The sequence below is a fragment of the Heterocephalus glaber genome, unplaced genomic scaffold, assembly GCF_053883595.1.
Source record: "Heterocephalus glaber isolate CG9 unplaced genomic scaffold, H.glaber_assembly_v1.0 deba00001465, whole genome shotgun sequence".
Taxonomy (NCBI): domain Eukaryota; kingdom Metazoa; phylum Chordata; class Mammalia; order Rodentia; family Bathyergidae; genus Heterocephalus; species Heterocephalus glaber.
This window is the reverse complement of record NW_028258312.1, coordinates 1,858,321-1,881,706: the sequence shown is the minus strand read 5'-3', so window position 1 is coordinate 1,881,706 and position 23,386 is coordinate 1,858,321. Positions and strand designations below refer to the sequence as shown.

At 37.6% G+C, this 23,386-nt stretch overlaps 1 protein-coding gene across 5 annotated transcripts in view; it reads left to right on the top strand.

Moving 5' to 3' along the window:
- Window positions 1–23,386, top strand: part of Ctnna1 (catenin alpha 1) — a 383,070-nt gene that overhangs the window by 258,556 nt on the left and 101,128 nt on the right. For all 5 annotated transcript variants that reach the window (XM_087180658.1, NM_001310282.1, XM_087180657.1 and 2 more), the window contains 4 exon segments: window positions 5,248–5,414; window positions 5,935–6,054; window positions 15,183–15,452; window positions 17,209–17,412. In XM_087180658.1, the coding sequence (XP_087036784.1) occupies window positions 5,248–5,414; window positions 5,935–6,054; window positions 15,183–15,452; window positions 17,209–17,412 (761 nt within the window).

Sequence of the window (23,386 nt, the reverse complement as noted above, 5' to 3'; positions counted from 1 at the left end):
ACTATGTAGTCCAGGTTGGCCTTGAGCTTGGTCTATTCTCCTGCCTCAGCCTTCCACTGAGTGCTGGGATCATAAGTGTGCCTGACTACTGCTTCAGTATTTAAATTAAAAGCCAAGATTGGCTGTATCCTTTAGGAAACTCACTAGCATGACTTTATTTCTAAAAATGTAAGAAATGGCTGGTATGTGGCTAATGACCATGTTCTGAATAGGTTTAAAGACTGAAAAAAGTAGATGGAAAAGTGAAAGTAGGCATGGAAGTATTTGAGTTTTCCATATATTATGTTGTTTAATGAGGTGGGAGATAGTGTTGTTATTTTACAAAAGAGAAAACAGGTAGAGATGAAGTACCCCAGTTACACAACCACTAACTAAATAATGGAGATGGGATTCAGAGCCTCCTTCTAAAACCTTGTTTTATTTATGCCATGTAGTATTTTGGGAGAAAAGTAACATGTTCATTAACTTTCCTGTGTGACTTTAAAAAAAAAAATGATAGCAAAATTTATTTGAAAACGTAAAAATGAAGAGAGGGAGAAACTGGCTATGCAGAGTGAGGTTGGGCTGAGAAAAAGAGGAAAGATGAGCTGGGGATTTTGCTCAGTGGTGCTGCCTGCCCTGCAAGTGCAGGGTCCTGAGTTCAATCCCTGGTAACAAAAAAAAAAAAGGAAAGAGCAAGATAAAAGTACACCCCAGAAGATAAAACAGAGCGAGCTATCATGAAGAAAGCCATGATAGCTGACATTTTGTTTTTTAAAGGAACAGCATAATAGAATATCTCATGTCTCTTAGTCTCAGGTTAAAAAAGAAAACAAAACAAAAACAAAAAGCCTTCTCTTCTTTTTAGTAATTTTTTTTTTCTTTTTTGATGATACTGGGGATTGATCCCAGGGCCTTGAGCATGCTAGGCACGTGCTCTAGCACTGAGCTATACTCTCAGCTCTTTTTAGTATTCATTTTTTCTGCCCCCCCTTCTTTTCCAAGCCTGTCATTTCCCAGTAATTTTATAAAGTTTGATAGCTTAGAGAAAATTTGAATCAAGATATTTAATGATTTAGAAAAGCCTTGATCTTGTCTGTTCTCTTAATGACCTATTTTGTTGTTCATTTCCTTTACAGTTTGCCTTTGTCTTTGTTTTGAACTGAGAGGCTTAACTTACATCTCTTTAGTAAGGAGAAAAACATGGGATGACAGACCTGATTTCATGGTACATGGTGTAGTAGTAGTGTTTTTCTTTTTAAATTTAATCTCCTTTATGTCATACTAGTATAGTAAGGTTGACTGGGGGCACCTGGTGGGACAAGGCCAGAAGACCCAGTTATATTCTCAGCTTTTTATTTTTGGTACCAGGGATCGAACTCCATTCTTCTGCTTGCGAGCCAGGTGGCAGAATCACTGAGCTAAATCCTCAGCCTTATTCTTAGCTTTTTCTCATGACTGTATGACCATGGACAGAGTTCCTGTCTACCTCATTTCCCCTGCTTTGCCCTTTTTAATATAAGGAGTGGTTTTGATCTCCTAGAAATCTCTTAGAAATGTAGACTGACAATTACCTATTTATTTTCTAAAGTTTTTATTTTTGCATTTAATTTTGAGAAGAAGCTTACTAAAAATCTCTCAATCTTATTGTCATGTTTTCTTTTACAGGGATGACCATTGTGCAGCAGTTTGAAGACTTTGTTCTTAGCTAGTGGCTTATTTGAATATTTGTTCATAGTTTTGTGAATAGAGATCTGAATGTTTTAACTCATCAATCAGTATGTTTTTGACATTTTTTCGTTACTAATACCGTATGTTAGCCATGAATTTAGGGATTTTTCATTATGGCTCTGAGCTAAGAGATTAGTGTAGATGTAAATATGTTTAATTTAACTGACTTCTTCCTTGTTTCAGTTGTTTGCTGTCACTTGATTTAATATTACTTTGGAATGATATGCTGGCTGAAAAAGGTGCTTTGGGTAGAGTTAGAATTTTTTAAAATTAGGTTTTGTTTGTGGTACATAATTATTACTTTTGTTTTGGGGAATTGGTACATATATATTTGAATATAAACTAATCTTTGAAGAGTTTTGATTCATTTAGATAGACTATAGGTTTAAAAGTCTACTTTAAAGTCATTATTTTTGTCCTGATCTGAGCCCTTACATCTGTCCTCCAGTTCTCTTACCTGAAGTTAACTCTTTTTCATTTCCCATAGCAACTGTTTCAGAATTTCTTCCACTCTCCTCAGATTCTCTTTTCAATTTGTACCCTCCTCAGTTTGTAGAAGAGAGTCTTAACTTCCTGCTTCTGAGATCCTTCTATACTGCCCAGAAATCTCTTGTTGCCTTGTTTTCACTTCTCAGTTTAAGGGTACAGGAACCGCCATCTACTCCTCTTACAGCCTCCATCTCCTTCTCTGGTCTTGATTGTCTGTGGTCCTAATTGTGTGGGATTCTGTTTATAATCTAGGAACTTCAATTGTATGTCTTCAGTGTCTTTCTGTCTTACCCTCAATCTTTGTTATTCTAGTTGTGACAAAGAGTACATGAGTAGGGCTGGGGATTTAGCTCAGTGGTTCCGCCACCTGCCTGGCAAGCGCAAGGTCCCAAGTTTGATCCCTGGTACCAAAAAAAAAAAAAAGAGTACCTGAGTGTCAGACAATGTTCTAAGCACTCTGCTATGTCTTTTTGTGTCGAAGAGCGTTCGGTTTCATCTCCACAGCAACCCTGTGAAGTGGTGGATGAAGGCAGTCCTTACTTTGCAAGGTTCTGATATGCACAAATTTTAGTTAAAACAGTTAACTAAATACCACCAGTCTCCCAACAATGTGGTTCAAAATTTAGTTACCACAGTGTATTAATTAGCTATGAGTAATTACATAAAGTTCAAATTTTGTTACTAAGTGCACAAAAATAGCAGATGTGCAACATGATCTGTGACCAATCATATCACCTCTTGGCCATTGCTCATTGATTGTGCATCTATTCAGTTTATGCAAAGTGTGTAGTTATCTCTTTTTCTCCTAGTAATAAAACCACTTGAACCATTTGACAAAAGTGGGTAATTAAATGGGTAAATTAGCCAACAAAAATTAACTTATAATAAAGAAATGGGAAGAAATAGCTAACTCTGGCAGTGTTGATTCTAAGTTAGCTCCATCTTTTAAAATATCATGGAATTGGGCCGGGGATTTAGCTCAGTGGTTTCACCGCCTGCTGTGCAAGCGCAAGGACCCAGTTCGATCCCCGGTACCAAAAAAAAAAAAATCATGGAATTGGCCAGGGATTTAGCTCAGTGGTGCCGCCGCCTGCCTCGCAAGTGCAAGGTCCTGAGTTTGATCCCCAGTACCGAAAAAAAAAAAAAGAATAATAAAAATATCATTGTTAATTTTATGGATCCATAATGATTACCATATATATGTCAGTGTCTTCCTTGGAGATATAAGAGAAGACTATAGTAGATCCATGAAAACCTATTAACTATAAAGTGCTTCACTGTTATTTCTTTTTTTTTTTTTTTTTTTTTGGTTCCAGGGATCTAATTTAGAACCTTGTGCTTTGCTAGGCAGGCAGCGGAACCACTGAGCTAAATCCCTAGCCCTTCACTGTTATTTCTGACCTGGCAAATATGCAAAGCTTTTCTTTACTTGTAATACTCTGCAGTGCTTCTAAGCTTTATTAACATATGAGTCTTCAATGAATTTGAATTTTTTCCTCCTGAGCTCATATTATACAACTAAAGTTGATAGCCAGGAAAAATTTGGTAGGTCTCTTGAGAGCTGGGTTTCTTGAGATTGCTCTTAAAAAAAAATTGTGGAAGAGATGAGAAAGTGAATGGCTTTTAGACTCTAAAGTGGGCATACCAAGGAAGAATGAGGAGCTTCACTGTGTAGGCACTGTCAGCTTATCAGTGTACAAGACACAGTCGTAGTCTTCTCCTTGCTTCCAGATAAAACAGAAAGATAATAGGCTCCCAAAAGGATTATCAATGGACATGGATGAGCCAAAGTGTAACTTTTCTGAGTTTCCAGAGAATGTTATAAATAAATTATTTAGCCGGGCTTGGTGCTGCATGCCTGTAATCCTAGCACTTGGGAGGCTGAGGCAGAAGGATCACTGCAAGTTCAAGGCCAGTCTGAACTATATATATATATGGTGAGACCTTGTCTTAAATAATTCATGAAATCAGGATTGTATAAGCTGGACAAGTCTTCATAGCTATGATAAAATCTATTTTGTTTTTATACTTTAAATTTTTTATTCTAGATAAAATATCTGTTCATTATAGAAACTTTTATATGTATAGAATAATGCAACAAGGCAGATTGTAGCCTAGTACTCTTAGTTGCTGATTCCAGTTTTTTCCAATTTTGAAAAATACAAATTGTATACATTTATAATTTTGTGTTTTTCCACCAAATATTGTTTTATAAGCCTTAACATTTTAAAACATGCTTGTGAATATTTGTATAGTAGTTGTAGGCTACACCACAATTTAGTTGACCAGCTATTTATGGTTGAGCACCTGAGCTTTGGTGCTGTTTCACTGTGAGAAATGAAGTCAGTAGCTGAACTCTTAGTCTTCGATAGGGCTGTACATGTGAATAGCTGGAATTGTTAACAAAGTGTTGTGGTTCTACCTAATGGTGGTTGTATTTCTGTATCATTCTGTGGTTGTGAGAGTAGATTGCTTCTTTTTCTTTTTTTAAAGGCAGTCTTGCTATGCAGTTCAGGCTGGCCTTCAACTAACTTTGTAGCCCAGACTGGCCTTGATCTCTAGGTGATCCTCCTGCCTCACCCTCCTGAGTGCTGGGATTACAGGTGTGTACCACCACATCCAGTTTGAGAGTAGATTGCTTTAGATCTATGTTTTCTCTCATTCTTGGATTTTTAAGAAAAATCTGTACATGACTTGTAAAAAGTTTCACCTACTTTTATTATGTTTAGATCAGTTTTCTCCTGCTGAGTTTTTCCTTCCCTTCCTCATTCTGTAAAACAGGTGATTTTTTTTTTCCCCATTAAGTTTATTGGTACATTTTAGGTTTACAATACAGTTACATTCATTATTGGGATCTTGTACCTTTACATGATGTATCTTGGTTCTTTTTCCCCATTCCCCTGCCCTCCCTTCACCCCTTCCACCCTTCCCTATTTACAAAGACTTTTTATTTCCCTTCCCTACTTCCCTTACTCCTTCCCCTACTTCCTTTAGACCTTTTCTTCCTATTTCACATTATCAGTTATACATTTTGATCTTTAAAAACAGGAGATTTGATGAAGAGTGCAGCGGGAGAATTTGCAGATGATCCCTGCTCGTCTGTGAAGCGAGGCAACATGGTTCGGGCAGCTCGAGCCTTACTCTCCGCTGTTACCCGGCTGCTGATTTTGGCTGACATGGCAGATGTCTACAAATTACTTGTTCAACTGAAAGTTGTAAGTGCAGGCCTATGCCTGTAATTTGTTCTTTGTATCACAGTGAGGCCAGTGCTGGCCATATTTAGTTCAGCATTCCTTAGGATTTTATTTGGTTTTGAACTTGGTTTATCTAAATGGACCAAGGATTTTTTTTTAAATTTCCATTTAACTACTCTATCCCAAATGGACATGATAAAGGCTCTGCTATGAGCTAGTATTACCTTAGCTCTAAGGAAGAACTTGTGACAAAGGTATTGTTTTGACTCCTTCCTTTCCTGGAGTACTGATGATACATTTCCTTGTTACTAGGAGCCTAGATAGATTACATTGTGTATTTTTAGTTGGAGGCAAATATAATAGTGTTCTTTTCAACTCCTTTAGAGCACCTGTATAACAGAAGGCCCATACCAATGCAAGAATTTAAGTTTGGATTGTTTTCTGAGTAGCTGTTAAAAACAATAAAAAATTCTACAATACCATCTTTATCTGAATACTTGTATGGTGCAACATTTTTGATATTTGGGGTTGTGTTTTGTAGGTGGAAGATGGTATCTTGAAGCTGAGGAATGCTGGCAATGAACAAGACTTGGGAGTACAGTACAAAGCCCTGAAACCTGAAGTGGATAAGCTGAACATTATGGCAGCTAAAAGACAACAGGTACAGTCATTATTTGGGGATATTTTAGAGTTCTTTATTAACTAGTAGGAAAAACTCATTTTTCCTGTTTCCTAAGGTACTGTTACTTTACTTTGCTAATATAGGTACTATTACTTTACTCTGCTCCATTAAAACACTTAAACTACAAATTATCTTTCCAGTGTTGTGCTGTTAAGAGAGCTATAATTAAATTGGATTCTTGTTATACTCCTGTTTTAATTCTTGTGAAAATTTTATTTTAGGTAGTTTTAGCAGTTTCAGTGAAGATACTCTAGTGTCTGGAGATGTAATGGGCTTTTGTGTGTTCAAAGATTACTTGAGTTATTAGAGTTTAATTCAGTTTAAAAAAAACCTAGTCAAGTTAAAATATAATAGAATTATTGTATATCTGTATCAGAAAGTATCTCCCTTTCACCCCACCCACCATGTTTTGATACTTTTTATGTGGCACTTGCTAATCATTACTAATAATTTCTCTTATATTGTATGTAGATCAGTGTTTTGTTATTTGAAGCTTAGCCCTTTGGTGTTTTTCTGTTGCAGTGCTTTGAAATCTTTCCTATGCCTTTCCTGATAGATTCTGTATGTTTTCGGTATATATTCTGCAGAGAAAATACATATATTACCACCCAGTTTTTTTGTTTGTTTGTTTTTTGTGGTTTATTTTGGATAACAGTGATCGAACTCAGGACCTCGCGCTTGTGCAGCAGGCGGCAAAACCACTGAGCTAAAATCCCCGGCCCCACAATCCAGTTTTTTAAATCTTCTGACGTTCTAGTGCTGGATGTGGTGGTGGATGCCTATAATTCCAGCACTCAGGAGGCTGAGGCAGAAGAATGCCACAAGTTTGAGGTCAGCCTGGGCTATATAGTGAGTGAGTTCAAGGCCAGCTGAACAACAGAGCAAGATTCTGTCTTTAAAAACAAAAACAAAAAAACCTCCTAAACTTACAATGTTCTTGTGAGGTGTGTGATTTTAATTCTTGTTTTAAAACAATGCCTGAAGCCAGGTGTGGTGGTGCATGCCTGTGATCCCAGCACTCAGGAGGCTGAGGCTGGAAGATAGCCGAGAGTTTGAGGCCAGCCTGGGCTATGTAGGGAGACCCGGTCTCAAAAACAACAACAACAACAAACAAAACAATGCCTGAATTGTTAGCCCACATCAATTAGGGTTCTTTGTGCTGTAGTGCATAGTAAACCCAGTTCTCAAACTGTATAAAAAAAAAAATAGGTTTATTTTCTTACTAAGTAGAAGTCCTGAGTTAGGTTGACTTCACAGTTGTTATATTCAAAAGTATTGTGGTATCAAGGATCAAGGTTCTTGACATGTTTTAGCACTTCTTTTTTTTTTTTGGGTACAGGGGATCGAACTCGGGACCTTGGGCTTGTGAGGCAGGCGGCGGAACCACTGAGCTAAATCCCCGGCCCTGTTTTAGCACTTCTGTGTGCCCAACACTGGATGGCTGCGGGTGCTCCAAAGTATGAGATTTGCACACATTAATGTGTCCAGTGAGGAAAAGAATTTTTCTTTCACATGTCTCTATATGCGAACAGTTTTAGAAGTCCTAGCATACTAGCCCTAAATCTGAATTGTGTGACATGCCTGTTTTCACTTACCATTCTAAGACGAAGGGCTTTCTCCTATGCCTGCCTCAGTAATCAATACAGACCTTCTTCTCTGGGATAGGGATGTGCAACACAAACTCTGATAGGAAAGAAGAGGCTTGGGGTGAGTGGATGGATTTGGATAGGTAACCTAGGATGACTTACAGACTGTTTTCATTAAGAATAATTATCAGTGCTCTAAATGTCTGATATAAAAAATGTTTAATATATGATATCTTCAGCTTTAGAGGGTTCTTAGTTATTTGATTATATTGGTATATAGTATCTGGCCACAGGGTTGAGAGAATTAAGTTTAATAATGTGTGCATGGTATTGAATATAGTCCCAGCCACTAAGAAGTCCCTCCTTGGAGGATAGCTGGTGAATAATTGTCTGTTGGTCATATTTCAAGCCAGGAGATGTGACCATACTAATTTTGTACATATGAAATCCTGGTTTTAAATTTTGGCACTGTGCCTGCCTTGCAAGCACAAGGTCCTGAGTTCGATCCCCAGTACTAGGGAAAAAAAATAGTGATAATTCTGTAAATACAGCAAGCTGGCCAAATATGTTCGCAATTTACTTTACTCAGTGCTCTTTGATACATGTTCTCACTTGAATAAGTGAAATAAAATGGCTTCTTTTGTTGTTTTTAGTTTTGTTTATTGAGACAGTGTCACTCTGTAATTCAGGCTGACCTTGAACTCACTGTGTAGCCCAAGCTGGTCTCAAACTCATGGGAATCCTCCTGCCTCAGCCTCCTGAGTGGTAGGATTACAGGCTTGTGCCATCATGCCTGGCTAATAAATGTTGTTATATTAGAAAATAAAGTGGCCTGGGGATTTAGCTCAGTGGTGCTGCTGCCTGCCTTGCAAGCGCAAGGTCCTGAGTTCAATCCCCAGTACCAAAAGAAAATATGGTTTGGTCAGCATCCTGTTTTAAAACCTTGTTGAATCCTGGTTAACGAAGACTTACAATTTTTTAGGCAAATTAAGAACATTTAGACTGCCACTTACTATTTTGTGTCTTTGTAAAATGGTGGAATAAGTAAATAGATGGCGTGTTGTTTTTTTTTTTGGTACCGGGGATCGAACTCTGGTCCTTGCGCTTGGGCAGCAGGCGGTGAAACCACTGAGCTAAATCCCGGCCCTAGATGGTGTTCTTGAGGTGAAACATAGTAGCAGTTCAGAATTTTGTTTGCAGTTGGAAAAATGTGTTGGAAAGTAATGCTGCTTGAGTTTTAATTTTTCCACAACTCCATTAAGGATTCCTTGTTAGCATGTGATATTGAGTGAACTAAAACTATTTTCTTCTGCCTTTCTCAATTAATATTTTGGCAGAATACTTTATATTGGTACGTGAGTTAAAGCAGTTTATGTTATATGTTGATCCTTCACACCCTGCCACACTAAAAAACCCTGGGGAGATGTACTTTTTTTGACACTTTAATTTATTCACCCCCCCCAACCCCCCATCCAGCTCAAGACCTTTTGCTTGCCAGACAGGCATTGGCACCACTGAACTACATCCCCCAACCCTATATCCTTAATTCAAAGAGGAACATTTCTCATGGTTGTCCACTCTAGTTCATATATTCATTTTAAATCTTTTAAGTTAAGTTTAAGCTTTTTAAAAGTTTGTTTTGAGAGTTGAGACACAATGTTAATGCTATAGGAATCAGTGAGGCCTTGACTTAAAGCTTTCTTTGTAATTATTTCTTTCTGGCTATGTTTTACTAAGTAAAACTTGTTAAAATAAAGACGGAGGTCTTGGTACATGATCCGCTGTTATGGCTTATGTTTAGATGTTCCTCCCAATCCTCATGCAAATGAGGTGAGGCTTTTTTGGAGGTGGCTGGATCTAGAGTGTGTGACCCTGGAATCAATTTGTGTTGCCCTCCAGGCTCAAGGGCACTAGGATTAGGGGTGTGAGTGGTACCCACCCTGAGTAGTCTGAATAAGATAAAAGGGGCAGGAAGATGTTAAGGTCCCGTGTTGCTTTTGTTACCATGTGGGCACCATGAACTGTTTCTCCTCTGTAATGCCCCTCTGACATGTGCCACTCTGCCTTGGAGCCAGCCAATTAAGGACTGAAACCACTACAGACTGTGAGCTAAATAAATCTTCCCCGTTTAACTTGGGGTGTCAGATATTTTGTCTCAGCAACAAGAAAAGTAACTGACACATCCACCATGTATTTAAAGAAATTCTCGGTGGATGGCCCCCAACTTCAGAACAAGATATAAACATCGTGGTGCTATTGCACACATGTTGGATAATATTTTTGGCCTTCCATATTTTATGTTCCACCCTTGTCCTCCTTGTTCTCTATCCTCGGAATTTAACCTGTCTGGCTATGTGTCCATGGGCTGCCTGCCTCAGGTTCCTGATTAGGTTTGGCCAGTGCTAACATAAGCAAGATCTCAGAGGAGATAGTGATGCTGGGATGTTATTCATGGTGCCCACCTCCCTGATGGTTACCCTGGGTGGCTAAAAGACAAAGCTCCTGTTGCATAGCACCCTCCACACACCTTGCTTCCTGTGGCTGCCTCCTCTTGTCCTTTTAGGCATAAGCATCCCAACAACTTTGTTGTTTTCCTTTATTTTGCTCATACTTTTGTAACATAGTACCTAAACCATCTATAAATTACTTATTTTATTGCTGTTTTCTTTTTCTGTTGTGATTTATTTATTTAAAAAAGGTTTTTCTATCTTTTTGAGAGAGGATCTCACTGTGTAGTTCAGGCTGGTCTTAAACTCACTGTGTAGCCCTGGCTGGTCTTGAACTCATGGCAATCTTCTTGCCTCAGCCTCCTGAGTGCTAGGATTACAGGTGTGCTTTACCACACCTAACCACCTACTGTGATTTTTGAGAAAATGGGAACGTGTTTTTGGGGCTTTGTAGTATGTCAGTCATTTATAGTTTGCCTCTTCCCCCCTCCCCCTCCCCCATCCCTTTCCCTCCCCCTCTCCCTTTCCTTCTTTTCTTCTTTTTGACACTACTAGGGATTGAACCCAGGGGCATTCTACCACTGAGCTACATTTTCAGCCCTTTTTAATTTTTGTTTTGAGACAGGTTCTTGTTAAGTTGCCCAGGCTGGCATTGGACTTGGGATCCTTTCAACTCATCCTTGAAAGTAGCTGGGATTACTAGCATCTATCAGTTTGCCTAACACTAACTTTTAGCCTTAGACTCCTATTGAGAAAATTAATTTCGCTAGATGTGGTGGTGCATGCCTATAATCTCAGCCTTCATGAGGTGGAGGCTGGAGGCAGGAGGCAGGAGGAGCACTGTGAGTTTGAGGCCAGCCTGGACTACATAGTGAGACCCTGTCTCAAAAAAGAAAAAAAAATCCATTGAGTAGGCTGATTGTGGGCCTGTGTGTGTCCCCTGTTTACAAAATGTCCTTTTATAGGACCTGGGCCTTCATGTATATTCCTATAGATTAGTGCTTATTTGGGGAATGAAACTTCTACTTATATCATCCTATGGACCCAGTTGAGAATTCATTCTGGATACTTCTATACTCAGTTTCATTTGGGTACTGCCTCTTCATTTCCTTTAGTAACTGGTCATGTTTTCTGACAGAATTTTTTCATTGCTGTATGTTTAGCCCCCATATTAGCCTTTTATCATCATGACCACATATCAGAAAAAAAATCAAAAAAAGAACTTTTATTTTGACTAGTGGTTTCATAGGTTGCACTCTAGTCTGCTGATTCCAAGGCAGAAGAATCATGGAGGAAAGGCATGATGGAAAAAGCTATTCACTTCATGGCAGCCAGGAAGCAGAGAGTGGGTAAAGGGCCTGAGAAGAGTGGGCCAGGGACCAGATATTCCCTTCAAACGCATACCCCCAGTGACTCCCACCCCATCCAGTAAGGCTCCACCAAAAACGTACTGAGCTGTGAACTCGTTGATGGGTTAATCCACTTGATGAAGTTAGAGCCCTCATGATCCATTTAGATTCTCAGATCCCAGGAGGAGGTAACCAAGCCTTCAACACAATGAACTATTGGGGAACATTTTCTTTTTTCTTTTTTTGGTAGCAGGGATTGAACCTCAGAACCTTCCTGCGGTGCCTCTGAGCTAAATCCCCGGCCCTTGGAGAACATTTTTGAACCTCAGCTGCAGCAACTTTTTTGGTCTATTTCCTAAACTTTGGACTTTTTCTTCTTTCCTCAAATTAAATAATAATTTACCTCCACCTTTGATTGTCTCATCTTTGCAGGCAACCTTAGTCCAGAAAAAGTGTTTTGTCAACACCGGTATTTAGGTATAAAATGTGTAGTGGCTCCCTTAGCTGCCCTTGTATCACTTAACAGCAGCTACCCATGGAAGAAAAACTCCTAAGGTTCATACCCTTTGTGGAGTTTACCTCTTTGAAGTTCTTCTTGGATATGCTGTGGTGGTCATGATGATATTGTTGAAATTGAAATAATGAGTGACTAAAGTATTTACTTTTGCCAACTACTGTTATAAGTCCTGTATAAACAAATTCAGTTCTATAAATCCTACTGCTGAGAACCTTGCCTAGATTCAGTAATGCTCAACAGTTATTTGTTGAATGAATAAACCACTTGGTGTGCTTTAGATGCATCCTGTATTGGGATTCTAAATGTGGCTCCAATCTGTTAACTTTCTAAGGTGGACATACTTGTTGAGTTGAAGTGTTATATTTCTGTTAGCCTCCCGGCTCTACTTTGATTGTAAAACTGTATTTTCTGTTGCTATAACTGAATATCACAGATTGAGTCATTTAAAAGAATAGATGTTATTTAGCTCATGTACTGGAGGCTGAGAAGCCCAAGAACATGGTGCTCAATGTCTGATGAGAGTCTTCTTCATCACAATATGGCAGAGGGCATCACTTGGCAGACACAGCTTGAGTCTCTCCCACTAATGCCATCTTGGAGGTCTGGATCTCATGACTGCATTCAGTCCTAATTATCTCCTGAAGGTCCTACCTCTAAATACCATTAACACATAAATTTGGGGATTATTTCTGACATGTAAACTGGAGGGTGGGGGACATGTTCAAACAGTAGCACAGGGTAAAGGTGATGGCAGAGGTAAGGATGAACCAACATCAATCCAGGTTTACTTTTTTTTTTCTGGTATCGGTGATTGAACTCGGGTCCTTGCACTTGCGCAGCAGGCAGTGAAACCACTGAGCTAAATCCCCAGCCCCTGTTTTCCTTTTAATTGATTTTTTTTTTTTTTTGGTACCAGGGATTCAACTAAGGACCTTGTACTTGCGAGGGAGGCACAGTGCCACTGAGCTAGATCCCCAACCCTGATTGATGTATTCTTATTACAGTAAATAGTGATGCCCACTGTAGTATCCATTTTCTTATCTTCACTTAAAATTGGTTTCTTTGTGCTGAGGCAAAAGCAGTTTTAAAGAGAGAAAGAAGAATACTTTAGCAGTTAGGATAAGCGATTATATTTAATTGTTTTTTTCATATTGGTTGAAATATATCTTCCATTCTGATAGGTGTCTATCAGAAATACGTTGTGCTGAGGGCATGACATTTAGAAAATGCTACACAGAACATGTAGACCTGCTATTTAAGCAGAATAATTAGCCACAGTACATTGCCATAACTTGAGTCTTGAAATGAACACCTAAATCCACAGGGTCCTGTTTTTGAATATTTAGCCTAATATGGTCTTTGGAAAAGTAGAAGATTATCATACCAGGTCAGGCAGTGGCTTAGGGATGTCAGGTGTTGACTAGTATGTAATTCTGGCAGCTATTAACTTTAGATGATCACAAGAATCTTTGGTAAGCATTATAAGAATATGTGCTGATCTAACGGAAAGAATGCCAAAGCTGGTTGCAAAACATTTTAGAAAATAGAGGATAATGTAAATGCTTAAAACCAAATGCTTCCCTGTGAGACTTAGAGTCCTTCAAGTTGTGGTGAGGATAAGACATTTAGGAAATGTCCCACAGAACATGTGCACCAGCTGTTTAAGTGTGATGTTAGCCACCTCCCCTTGTTGTGACTTGAGTCTTGAAATGATTACTCATTTTTTAAATCTACAGGGTACTATTCTGAATATTTAGCCTAATGCACTGTGCTACAGGGCATTTGGAGTGCTGTGAGCCATTACTTGCAAATTCAGGTGTCAAATTAGAATTCTAGGAGGAAATGTATGTTGTCATATTATTCATGGTGTGGATAAAGATGTAAACCCTAAAATATATACTGAAATGAAGTTTCAGAAAAAGGAAGCCAGTTTGATGTTTCTAATGCTTAATTAGGAACTCATCTAGAAAGAGAATTCATTATGTAGTTAGGTCAGACTTTTAATTGAGTAATTGACTTTGGCCTTCTAAAATTAGTCAGTTTTCTCTTACTGTTTCTACATCTAGTACTCATTTTAAAAACATTTAAATTTGTATGTTAGGTTTTAGTTGGTGACATTAATATTGGAATTATATGATCATATGTAAAATAGACTTGGAATAGATCTAGTGTTAGAATTTCCAATCATATTTCCTCTTCTGATGGTGATTCACATTTATCAAAGACTTCTCTTTCTCCCTGTCCTCTTTTTCTGTCCCTTTTTCAGTAACAGTGGGATATCAGGAGTGCCCCTGTCTCTTCTTGGTTATATTGTTGGTATCATTTGTCATTTAGCCTACTCACCCAGCCTAATAGGTGGATGCCGTTAATAGAAATTGTGCCAGGAACCTTAAGGCCTTTTAAATTGTGGATTATAATTACAGGATAGAGGAAATTGAAAAGGACATTTTCACTTAAAACAACATCTATAGCCAGGTGTAGTGCATGTGCCCTGGAGAGGCTGAGGCAGGAGGGATTGCCATGAGTTTGAGGCCAGCCTGGGCTACATAGTGAGTTCAAGACCAGCCTGAACTGTATAGTGAGACCCTGTCTCAAAAAACCAAAACAACAACAATAACAACAAAAGACCACATCTACTATGATGAATATTATAATTATGAATTGAAATCATGGAGCACATGAGCCTCAACTTTTTGGTTTAATGACCTTCAACTGGTCACACTGAGCCATATAACTCAATAATTCCTCATAATCATGCTCTGTTTAAACTTGTCTGTACAATGTGTTTTGGTTGAAATAGAGATACATACATTTATCTATAGTTACAATCTAAATGCTAAGAGATTTTATGTTTTGACTTTTATTTAGTGCTATTCCAGGTACTTTATCCCATTTATTTTTTCCCTATCCCATTTATTCCTCAGGATGATAAAAGAGCTATTGTTGCTGCTCCTATTTTTGCAGAAGGAAAAACTGAGTATAATGTTTAAAGTAGGATCACAAAAACCAAGAAAAAATAGTTTGTGTGATTCCAAAGCTCAAAGCCATACTGTTTCCTTTGTGATTAATTTTCAAGCTTGTTTGTTAATGAAAATAATGCATCTGTCTAATTAGTAGAAATGCTAACTTTTTAGACTCTATTGGCAAATTTTCATATTAATAGAACCCATATAAAGAATGCTTCAATTTTCTTATTTTACTCTTGTAGGAATTGAAAGATGTGGGCCATCGTGATCAGATGGCTGCAGCCAGAGGAATCCTGCAGAAAAACGTTCCAATCCTGTATACTGCATCTCAGGCTTGCTTACAACACCCTGATGTCGCAGCCTATAAGGCCAACCGGGATCTGATATACAAGCAGCTGCAGCAGGCAGTCACAGGCATTTCCAATGCTGCCCAGGCAACCGCGTCAGATGATGCTTCCCAGCACCAGGGTGGAGGAGGAGGAGAACTGGCATATGCTCTCAATAATTTTGATGTAAGTTATGCTTGGGAGGAAACTTCAGTCTCTTCACCAATCCCTAGAAGATAACAGGTTCTTGGCGAAATGTGATCAAGGGTTCTGATGAAAGCTCAACTGCAGATTTAAGTGGAAAGAAATTTTTATGAATCATCAGTCTACATGATTATAACTTGGCTCCAAGCATTCGTCTTTTTTTTCTTTTCAGTTTCGGTTAAATGAGGTCATTTTTTATTGAGACTATGAGTCTGGGTCATTTCAACAAGATTTTGACCTTCAGAAGATTCTTGTTTTGTTTGATTTGTTTCTTTGAGACAAGATCTCATCATGTATTCCATGCTGACCTTAAATTCACTGTGTAGCCTAGGTTGGCCTTGAACTCTTGGTGATCCTCCTGTCTCAGCCTCCTGAGTGCTGGGATTACAGGCATGCCCAGCTCCTTCTGGTAGATTTGAAGCTCTGGGAGATGCAGAAGCAAAGTGTACATAGACTCCAAGAACACATAGTCTACTGGGAAATACAGACATATCATACTGATTGCTTTAATCTTAATCTTGTCTGCCTAGATATATTTCTCCATGTATTAATTTGAATCACAAACACACAGTGTAATCAAGTGAGGCCACATTTGAAATTAAAGTATTTTCTTAGCATAATGCTATATAATTAATTACCTTTTATAAATGATGTCCTAGGTCCGGTTATGTATATTGTGTATGTACAGTCTAGTGTACACAGCTGCTTTTTTTTTTTAATTCCTACCCACAGTGCCTCTGGTTTCCAGTAGATGGCAGCAACTTAAGATATTTTTAAAAGATTTTTGTTTATTTTAAATGAACTGTCAAGACAAAATTTTTTCTTTTAAAGTAAGAGAATATTGTGTTATAAGTGGCCAGCATACTTTCCTAATAGGAATTCTTTAAAGTATGGAATTCGGTACAATGGAATACATTTTGTTTTTATCAGTTTTGCCTTGCCTTATCTCTTTTGTCTTACCTCTTCTGCTTGGGTAAGTGATATTTGCTAATATACATGCCTGATTCAGGACTTGTCATAAGGCGTAAAGACAGGGTTAAGCCTAAAGACTGATAATCAAAATGGAGCTTTAAATATGAAGTGACTTTATAACAGACTCTTAAGATGCATTTTTTCTTTCCCCCCTTTTGTAGATTGGCCTTCTCACTGAGCTACATCCCCAAAATTCCTGCCTTTTTATTTTTTATTAGAGATAGGGTCTCTGAGTTGTTAATTTGCCCAGACTTGGGTTGACTCTTTTGGTTCTCCTGCCTCAGCATGTATAAAGTGAGGAAATGGATAAAATTTATTATATATGCATTTCTTTCTGAAACTTTGGGGCAGAAGTCAGTGTTACATGTTTATTTTCAATTTATACTCTGTACATAAGAAAGAGATAAGTTTTATTTTCCTTGTAATTCTCATATGATAATTTGAATTACTATTACAGCATAGGCTGACCTTTAGATGTTTAGAATAAGTAGTGTGAACATGACAAACTTGGCATTTGCACTTATGGTACATACCTTACCCAGGGCCTGTTTGCCTGGATAGTTCCTTATTTGGGAAGTGATCTACTGTAGTCCAATTTACATGGGATAGCCTTACATGGGATAGTCTTTCATGTGCCAAGAAGAGTAATTTTCTTTTAGATAATTGGAATTAAACCTGGATTTTTTTTAATAAGACTCTTTCCTTGCCTTCTTGAAATGGAAGAAACAGAAATGAGCATTAACATTCGGTAAAACTTCCTTTGCAGAAACAAATCATTGTAGACCCTCTGAGCTTCAGTGAGGAGCGCTTTAGGCCATCCCTAGAGGAACGCCTGGAAAGCATCATTAGTGGTGCTGCACTCATGGCTGACTCATCCTGCACGCGTGATGACCGCCGTGAGCGAATTGTGGCAGAGTGCAATGCTGTCCGCCAGGCCCTGCAGGATCTGCTCTCAGAGTACATGGGCAATGTGAGTGTCGGAACTTCTCCTTTTTTGTTGTTATTTCTTTGGTTTTTTGGTGGTATTGAAGGGCCTCAGCACTAGGCTATTCTGTTCTTCCACTCCTACCACTGTTTTGTTTTAAATTTTTGAGACAGGGCCTTGGTGAGTTGCTCGGGCTGGGCTCTAGCTTGCAGTCATCTTGTTTCAGTGTTCCAAAATGCTGAGATTACAGGTATGTGCCGCCACACCTGGTTAGAATTTTTCTTTGAAGTGAGATATTTATGTCTGAAGAGTTTTCTATAACAGTTTGGACCTTAGATATTTTAACAATTAATAACAAGTATATGTCTTTGACTTCTTGGCTTTTTTGGTGGGTCAGAGTTTTAAAGCAATGGGTAAACTACTTTCTAAGTGGCCTTTTCTTCTCCAACTTTTTATTTTGCAGAAATTTAAATTTAAAATAATCGTGCAACGAACACTTATATACCCTTCCACTAGATTAATCAATTAACACATAGACACATTTGCATGGGTGTATAAATGTTTATATATCCCAGGGTACTTTTTTTTTCCTCTGAAACATTTGCAAGTAAATTTTAGGCATTTTGATGCTTTATCTTCATGTATTTTAGCATGTATCTCTTTAGAATAATGACCTTCTAAATTTCTGTTATTATAACTAGGTATCTGTCTAAATCTGGGTGAGAGGAAATGCTGAAAATCTATCTTTAATATTTTTTTTTGTGTGTGTGCCAGGGATCGAACTCGGGACCTTATGCTTGCGAGGCAGGCGCCGGAACCACTGAGCTAAATCCCCAGGCCTATCTTTAATATTTTTTTATGAAATTTCTTTTATGAAATTTTTTTCATGAACCAAATGGAATGTTGAAAGTGGATAATTGCAATATATAGCTATATGGGGCAAGCTCGGTAATTTTTTCTTAATTTTTTTTAAATTTTAAAGTTCATGCTTAAAAATTAGTGCTATGAAATTTGATACTGTTTTTGCCATAGAAAAATCTGAATTGCTGATTTTTCTCTTTTATCATATCTTCTCTCTTTTTCCTTCCCTATTACTTTTCTCTTCTAGCTACTTAATACTACTTCAAGGTTACTGTAGTTCAGACCATGTACCTAATATTCTACTATGCAAGGATGGAATAAATTAATAAAAATTATATAAAAGCATTTTAAAGGGAAGAGGGACAATACAAATTAGTTGTCCTCACTAGTGATTTTGTTTTTTTTCTTTAACACTTTTTTTTTTTTGGTACTGGGGATTGAATTTGGGTCCTTGTGCTTGTGCGGCAGGCGGCGAAAACACTGAGCTAAATCCCTGGCCCCTCTTTAACACTTTTCAGAAAAAGATCTTGGTTCGTTCTCATTTGTTCATTTGCTGCACATCTTGTTTTTCGCTTATATGCTTATTGTTTTGTTTGTGGTTTAAAAAAATTTTATTTGTATATTTTACATATACGTAATGATCACATTCATCACAAGGAATTTGTACTTGTATATAATGTATCTTGATTTTTCTTTTTTTTCCCGAATCCCTTCCCCACCCTTCAACCCCCTTTTCCCCTCCTGTTTACAAAAGCTTTGTTTTTATTTTTTCTTTCCTCTTCCTTTCTTTCTCCCTCCCCCACCATGTTCCCCTTCCCATTTGAACATTTTCTTCCTATTGCCCTCACGTGCTTATATTGGTGAGTCATGATGGAATTCCTAGGGTGAAGATAAATGCCTTCCTGTGTTTATCTTGTTTCTCTCATATTATGAAATTAGTGAAGCATAATGAATTTTAAGACATTGCCATGTTTTGATCGTAAGTCAGTCTACCTAAGAAAAATGAGATTAGAAGTTTAGTTAATTCAAAAGGAAAATGTAGTTGATAAGTCACAGTGGGAATGTGGGACACATTTAAAAATCCACAACTATTCTAGAGAATTAGAAAATACAAAAAGATGGATAAGCTGAAGAATTACTCACAATATTAGATTCATAAGTAAGAGAACAAATACTTAAGACTGTATGTGGATCAGTTACCTGCTATTATGTGTAGTGATGGAAGCGACACAAAACTGTCCAGTGCAATTGTGATTAGGAAACCTTTTTGAAAACAGCTTTGATGGGGAAAAGGATGTGATAAATCTGCAGAGCTTCCTAATGAGTCTCAAGATAAACCTTAAGTCCTAGGGTTGCTCAGACTGTAGCCAACCTTGACTTGAGCTTTCGAGTTTCTTCCTAGAGTATCATGGAAATACCTGTAGCACTTTCTATTCATGATATAGTGTAGGAAAACTGAAATTGCTCATTTAGTATATAAAAAACTTGGAGACCATAGTAGAGCACTTTTTAAGTGAGAACTAAAGCACAATGCTTGATGATAGGCTGAAGGCTGAGTATGTGGTGGAAGTCTTGAAAGAAATTTTCTTGGGATCCAGAAGAACATTTTAGGAGTTGAACTCTGGGAATGTGTCTCCTGAAATTGATGGGAATGTGTCTCCTGAAATTGATCTATAGTTTCCTTTTCATTCATTCATTCATTCATTCATTCATTCATTCATTTATTTATTTATTGGTACTGGGTATTGAACTCAGGTTCTTGTGTTTGCAATGTAGGCGGCAGAACCACTGAGCTAAATCCCCGGCCCTGTCGTTTTCCTTTTTATTGACTCATGTAAAGTGAACAGGTTCAGTCTTGTCAAGAAGCAATGGAGTGAGGATAAAGGGGGAAGGCACTGGACTGCACTTGAAGAATGTTGGAAAGGCCCAGAGAAGCAGAAGCAGCTAAGGATAGATTTTTGTTCATTTATGAAGCATTTACAATGTTTACAGCCTGAAGTGACGGAATTTAACTGGCCATCTCTGTCAGTCACTCAGTTCATATGGTGTATGTGTTACATGCAAAGCAGAGTTCTGGGCACCATGTAAAAGAAGGAATGTTCTGATCCTTCCTTTTAGAATACAAAGAATCTTTACAGGGTATTTAATGCCATGCAAATAGCAAGGAGGATGAGATTATTTCCAGCTGGGAAATCAGAGGCTTCTTAGAAGATTTATTTTATATTCTTCTGATTAAAAAAAAATTAAGTTTTGATTATTTCTATTGAAAAATATTAAACAAGTAGTTATAGTATGACTTGCATCAATTAAAACTTGTTTATTACATAGAACTTTGTAGACTGATAAAATCTAGAAATGCTAACATGTTTTCACCTTTTCCATTCTGTGGACTCTCCCATTAATAGCATTATTATTATTAATTTATTATTATTATTATTTTTTATTTTATTTTATTTTTTTGGTACTGGGGATTGAACACAGGACCTTGGGCTTGTGAGGCAGGCACAGCGCCACTGAGCTAAATCCCTGGCCCTTATTAATGTAATTTTTGTAATTAAGTTTTAAGCTTTTGGAAGACTGAACTATGTGAAAGTATTCTTTCATGGTCTAGTATAATGCTAGAAGAGGTACTCAGTAAAAGCTTGCTTAATGAACACATGTTGACTTCGGAGAATGAATAAAATGAACAGTTTGGGGGAAAATACCCTTATGGGCTTTGAATTCTGGGGCAGGTGGGGTGTGGGAGGCTGTGGGTGGTTTACCTCTACTTACTGAAGATTCAGTATGTGGATGACATTTTAGAAAAAATTACCAACCAAGAACTCAAAAACAAGCAATTAGTGAAAGTAATACCTTGGACCAAAGTAGAATCAAATTTAATTCATCAGGCAAATGCCAGTGTTCCTTTTAAAGGCCCTAAGGGTCAGGAGTCCAGCAGCCTTAATGTTCCTGTTTGCATTGTGGTTTGAGAAGTTAGAGGGTAGTCAGATAGTCTTGGCTCTATAGCTTATTTATAGAGGCTCTAAGAGATACTGATGTAAAAGTAATGTGTTTAACCCTAACTAAATGTGGAAATACCACAGATGTATGACAGTAGAGGTTCTTCAACCCACCAATGGATTCTTGTAATTCTACAAATGACCATCAGGTTTTCTTGAAATGTAATATGGTTAATTTAGTTTGCTTCTCTTTTATCAACCTAAAATTGTTCTGGGTGTAAGGGTTCTAGAGAAAGAAAAACATCTTTGAATAGGTATTATAACCTTAAAAGGTTTAAAAGTAAATAAATTGAAATTAAAATGAAAAGTAATTAAATTTGAAAAATGTTATTAGTATTTTATTCTGTATATAAACATGAAATATTTATTGAACTAGGGTGCCCAGTTGTGTGTCGTACTGTTCTCTGAGATTATTTCAGTTGCAGTGAAAAACCTCTTAAAGAGCCTTTTATTTATTTATTTATTTGCTTAAATTCTTTTATTGGTACATTTTAGGTATACAATACGTTTACATTTGTCATTGGGTGCTTGTACCTGTACATGATGTATCTTAGTTCTTATATTTTCCCCATTACCTGTCCTCCCTTTACCCCCTCCACCCTTCCCTATTTACAAAGACTTTATTTCCATTTTTTCCTTTTCTCATAATTTTTCCTTTCCCTTCTTTCCTTTCCCCTTCCCCTCCCAATTTCCCTACCCCTTTGGACCTTTTCTTCCTATTTCAAATTATCAGTTACTCGTTTTAATCATTTTAATCCTTATTTACACTTTCAGTTTCTCACACTAGAGAAACTATTCGGTATTTACACATGTGTGTCCTATTTATTTCACTTAAGAGGATGGCCTCAATATGCATCCATTTAGCTATAAATGCCTCTAGTTTGTCGTTCTTTATAGCTGAGTAGTACTCCATTTTATTAAAAAAACCCCACATCTTCTTTATCCAGTTTCCAGTTGATGGGCACTTGGCCTGTTTCCAACTTTAGCTATTACAAACTGTGCCATTATAAACATGGGTGCACATATATCACTGTGGTATGATTCTTTTAATTCTTTTGGGAAGATACCCAGTAGGGGAATAGCTGGGTCAAATGGGTCCTCTAGTCCTAGTTGTTTGAAGTATCTCCATACTGATTTCCTCAGTGGTTGCACCAGTCTACACTCCCACCAACAATGGAGAAGGGTTCCTTTCTCCCCACACCCCTGCCAGCATTTGTTATTGGTTGATTTCTTGATTGCAGCCATTCTTTCTGGTGTGAGGTGGAATCTCAATGTTGTTTTCATCTGCATCTCTTGAATGACCAGTGATGTTGAACATCTTTTCATATGCTTATTTGCTGCTTTAACTTTTGTCTGAGAAATGTCTGTTCATTTCAGGTGCCCATTTTTGAATTGGGTCTTTGAATTTGGGGGGTCTGATTTTTTTAAGTTCTTTATATATTCTAGATAGTAGACCTTTGTCTGAGGTACAGCTGCTAAAATTTTTTTACCACATTGTAGGTTGTCTTTTAGCTCTGTTGGTGGTTTCTCTAGCTGTGCAGAAGCTTTTTAATAAGATGAGATCCCAGTTGTTGATTCTTTGTGCTAGTTCCTGTACTACTGAGGTTTTGTTCCTAAAGTCTTTTCCTATGCCAATGTCTTCAAGAGTTCTACCTAACTTATCTTCCAGCAAGTTTAGTGTTTCTATTTTAATATTTAGATCTTTAATCCACTTTGATCTTAGTTTATTGCATGGTGATAGGTATGGGTCTAGTTTTAATCTTTGGCAGGTTGAAATGTTTTTCCAACACCATTTATTAAATAGGCTATCTTTCCTCCAATGAGGGTGGTTGAAGAGCCTTTTATTTATACAGCTAAATTCTGTATTTTACAGTCAGTCTTCATTCTGCTAAGGGATTTTCTATCCCATTCCTTTGTCCCTTTTTTTAAGGGATGCTTTTCTAATAGAATTTACTGAACCAAGCTTTTTGGTCCCCATTATTATACTTTTCAATACCAGACTCCTCCCCAAAGCCTTTCCCCCTCAATCTGTTAGTATTTCTCACAGTGTCTGAAACATAAAGAAACCTTTGAAATGAATTTCATTTGATTTTTGGCTTGAGTAGTCTTGCCTAGCAATTTAATGGCATATATGACTGACTAGAGTTAGGATTACTATT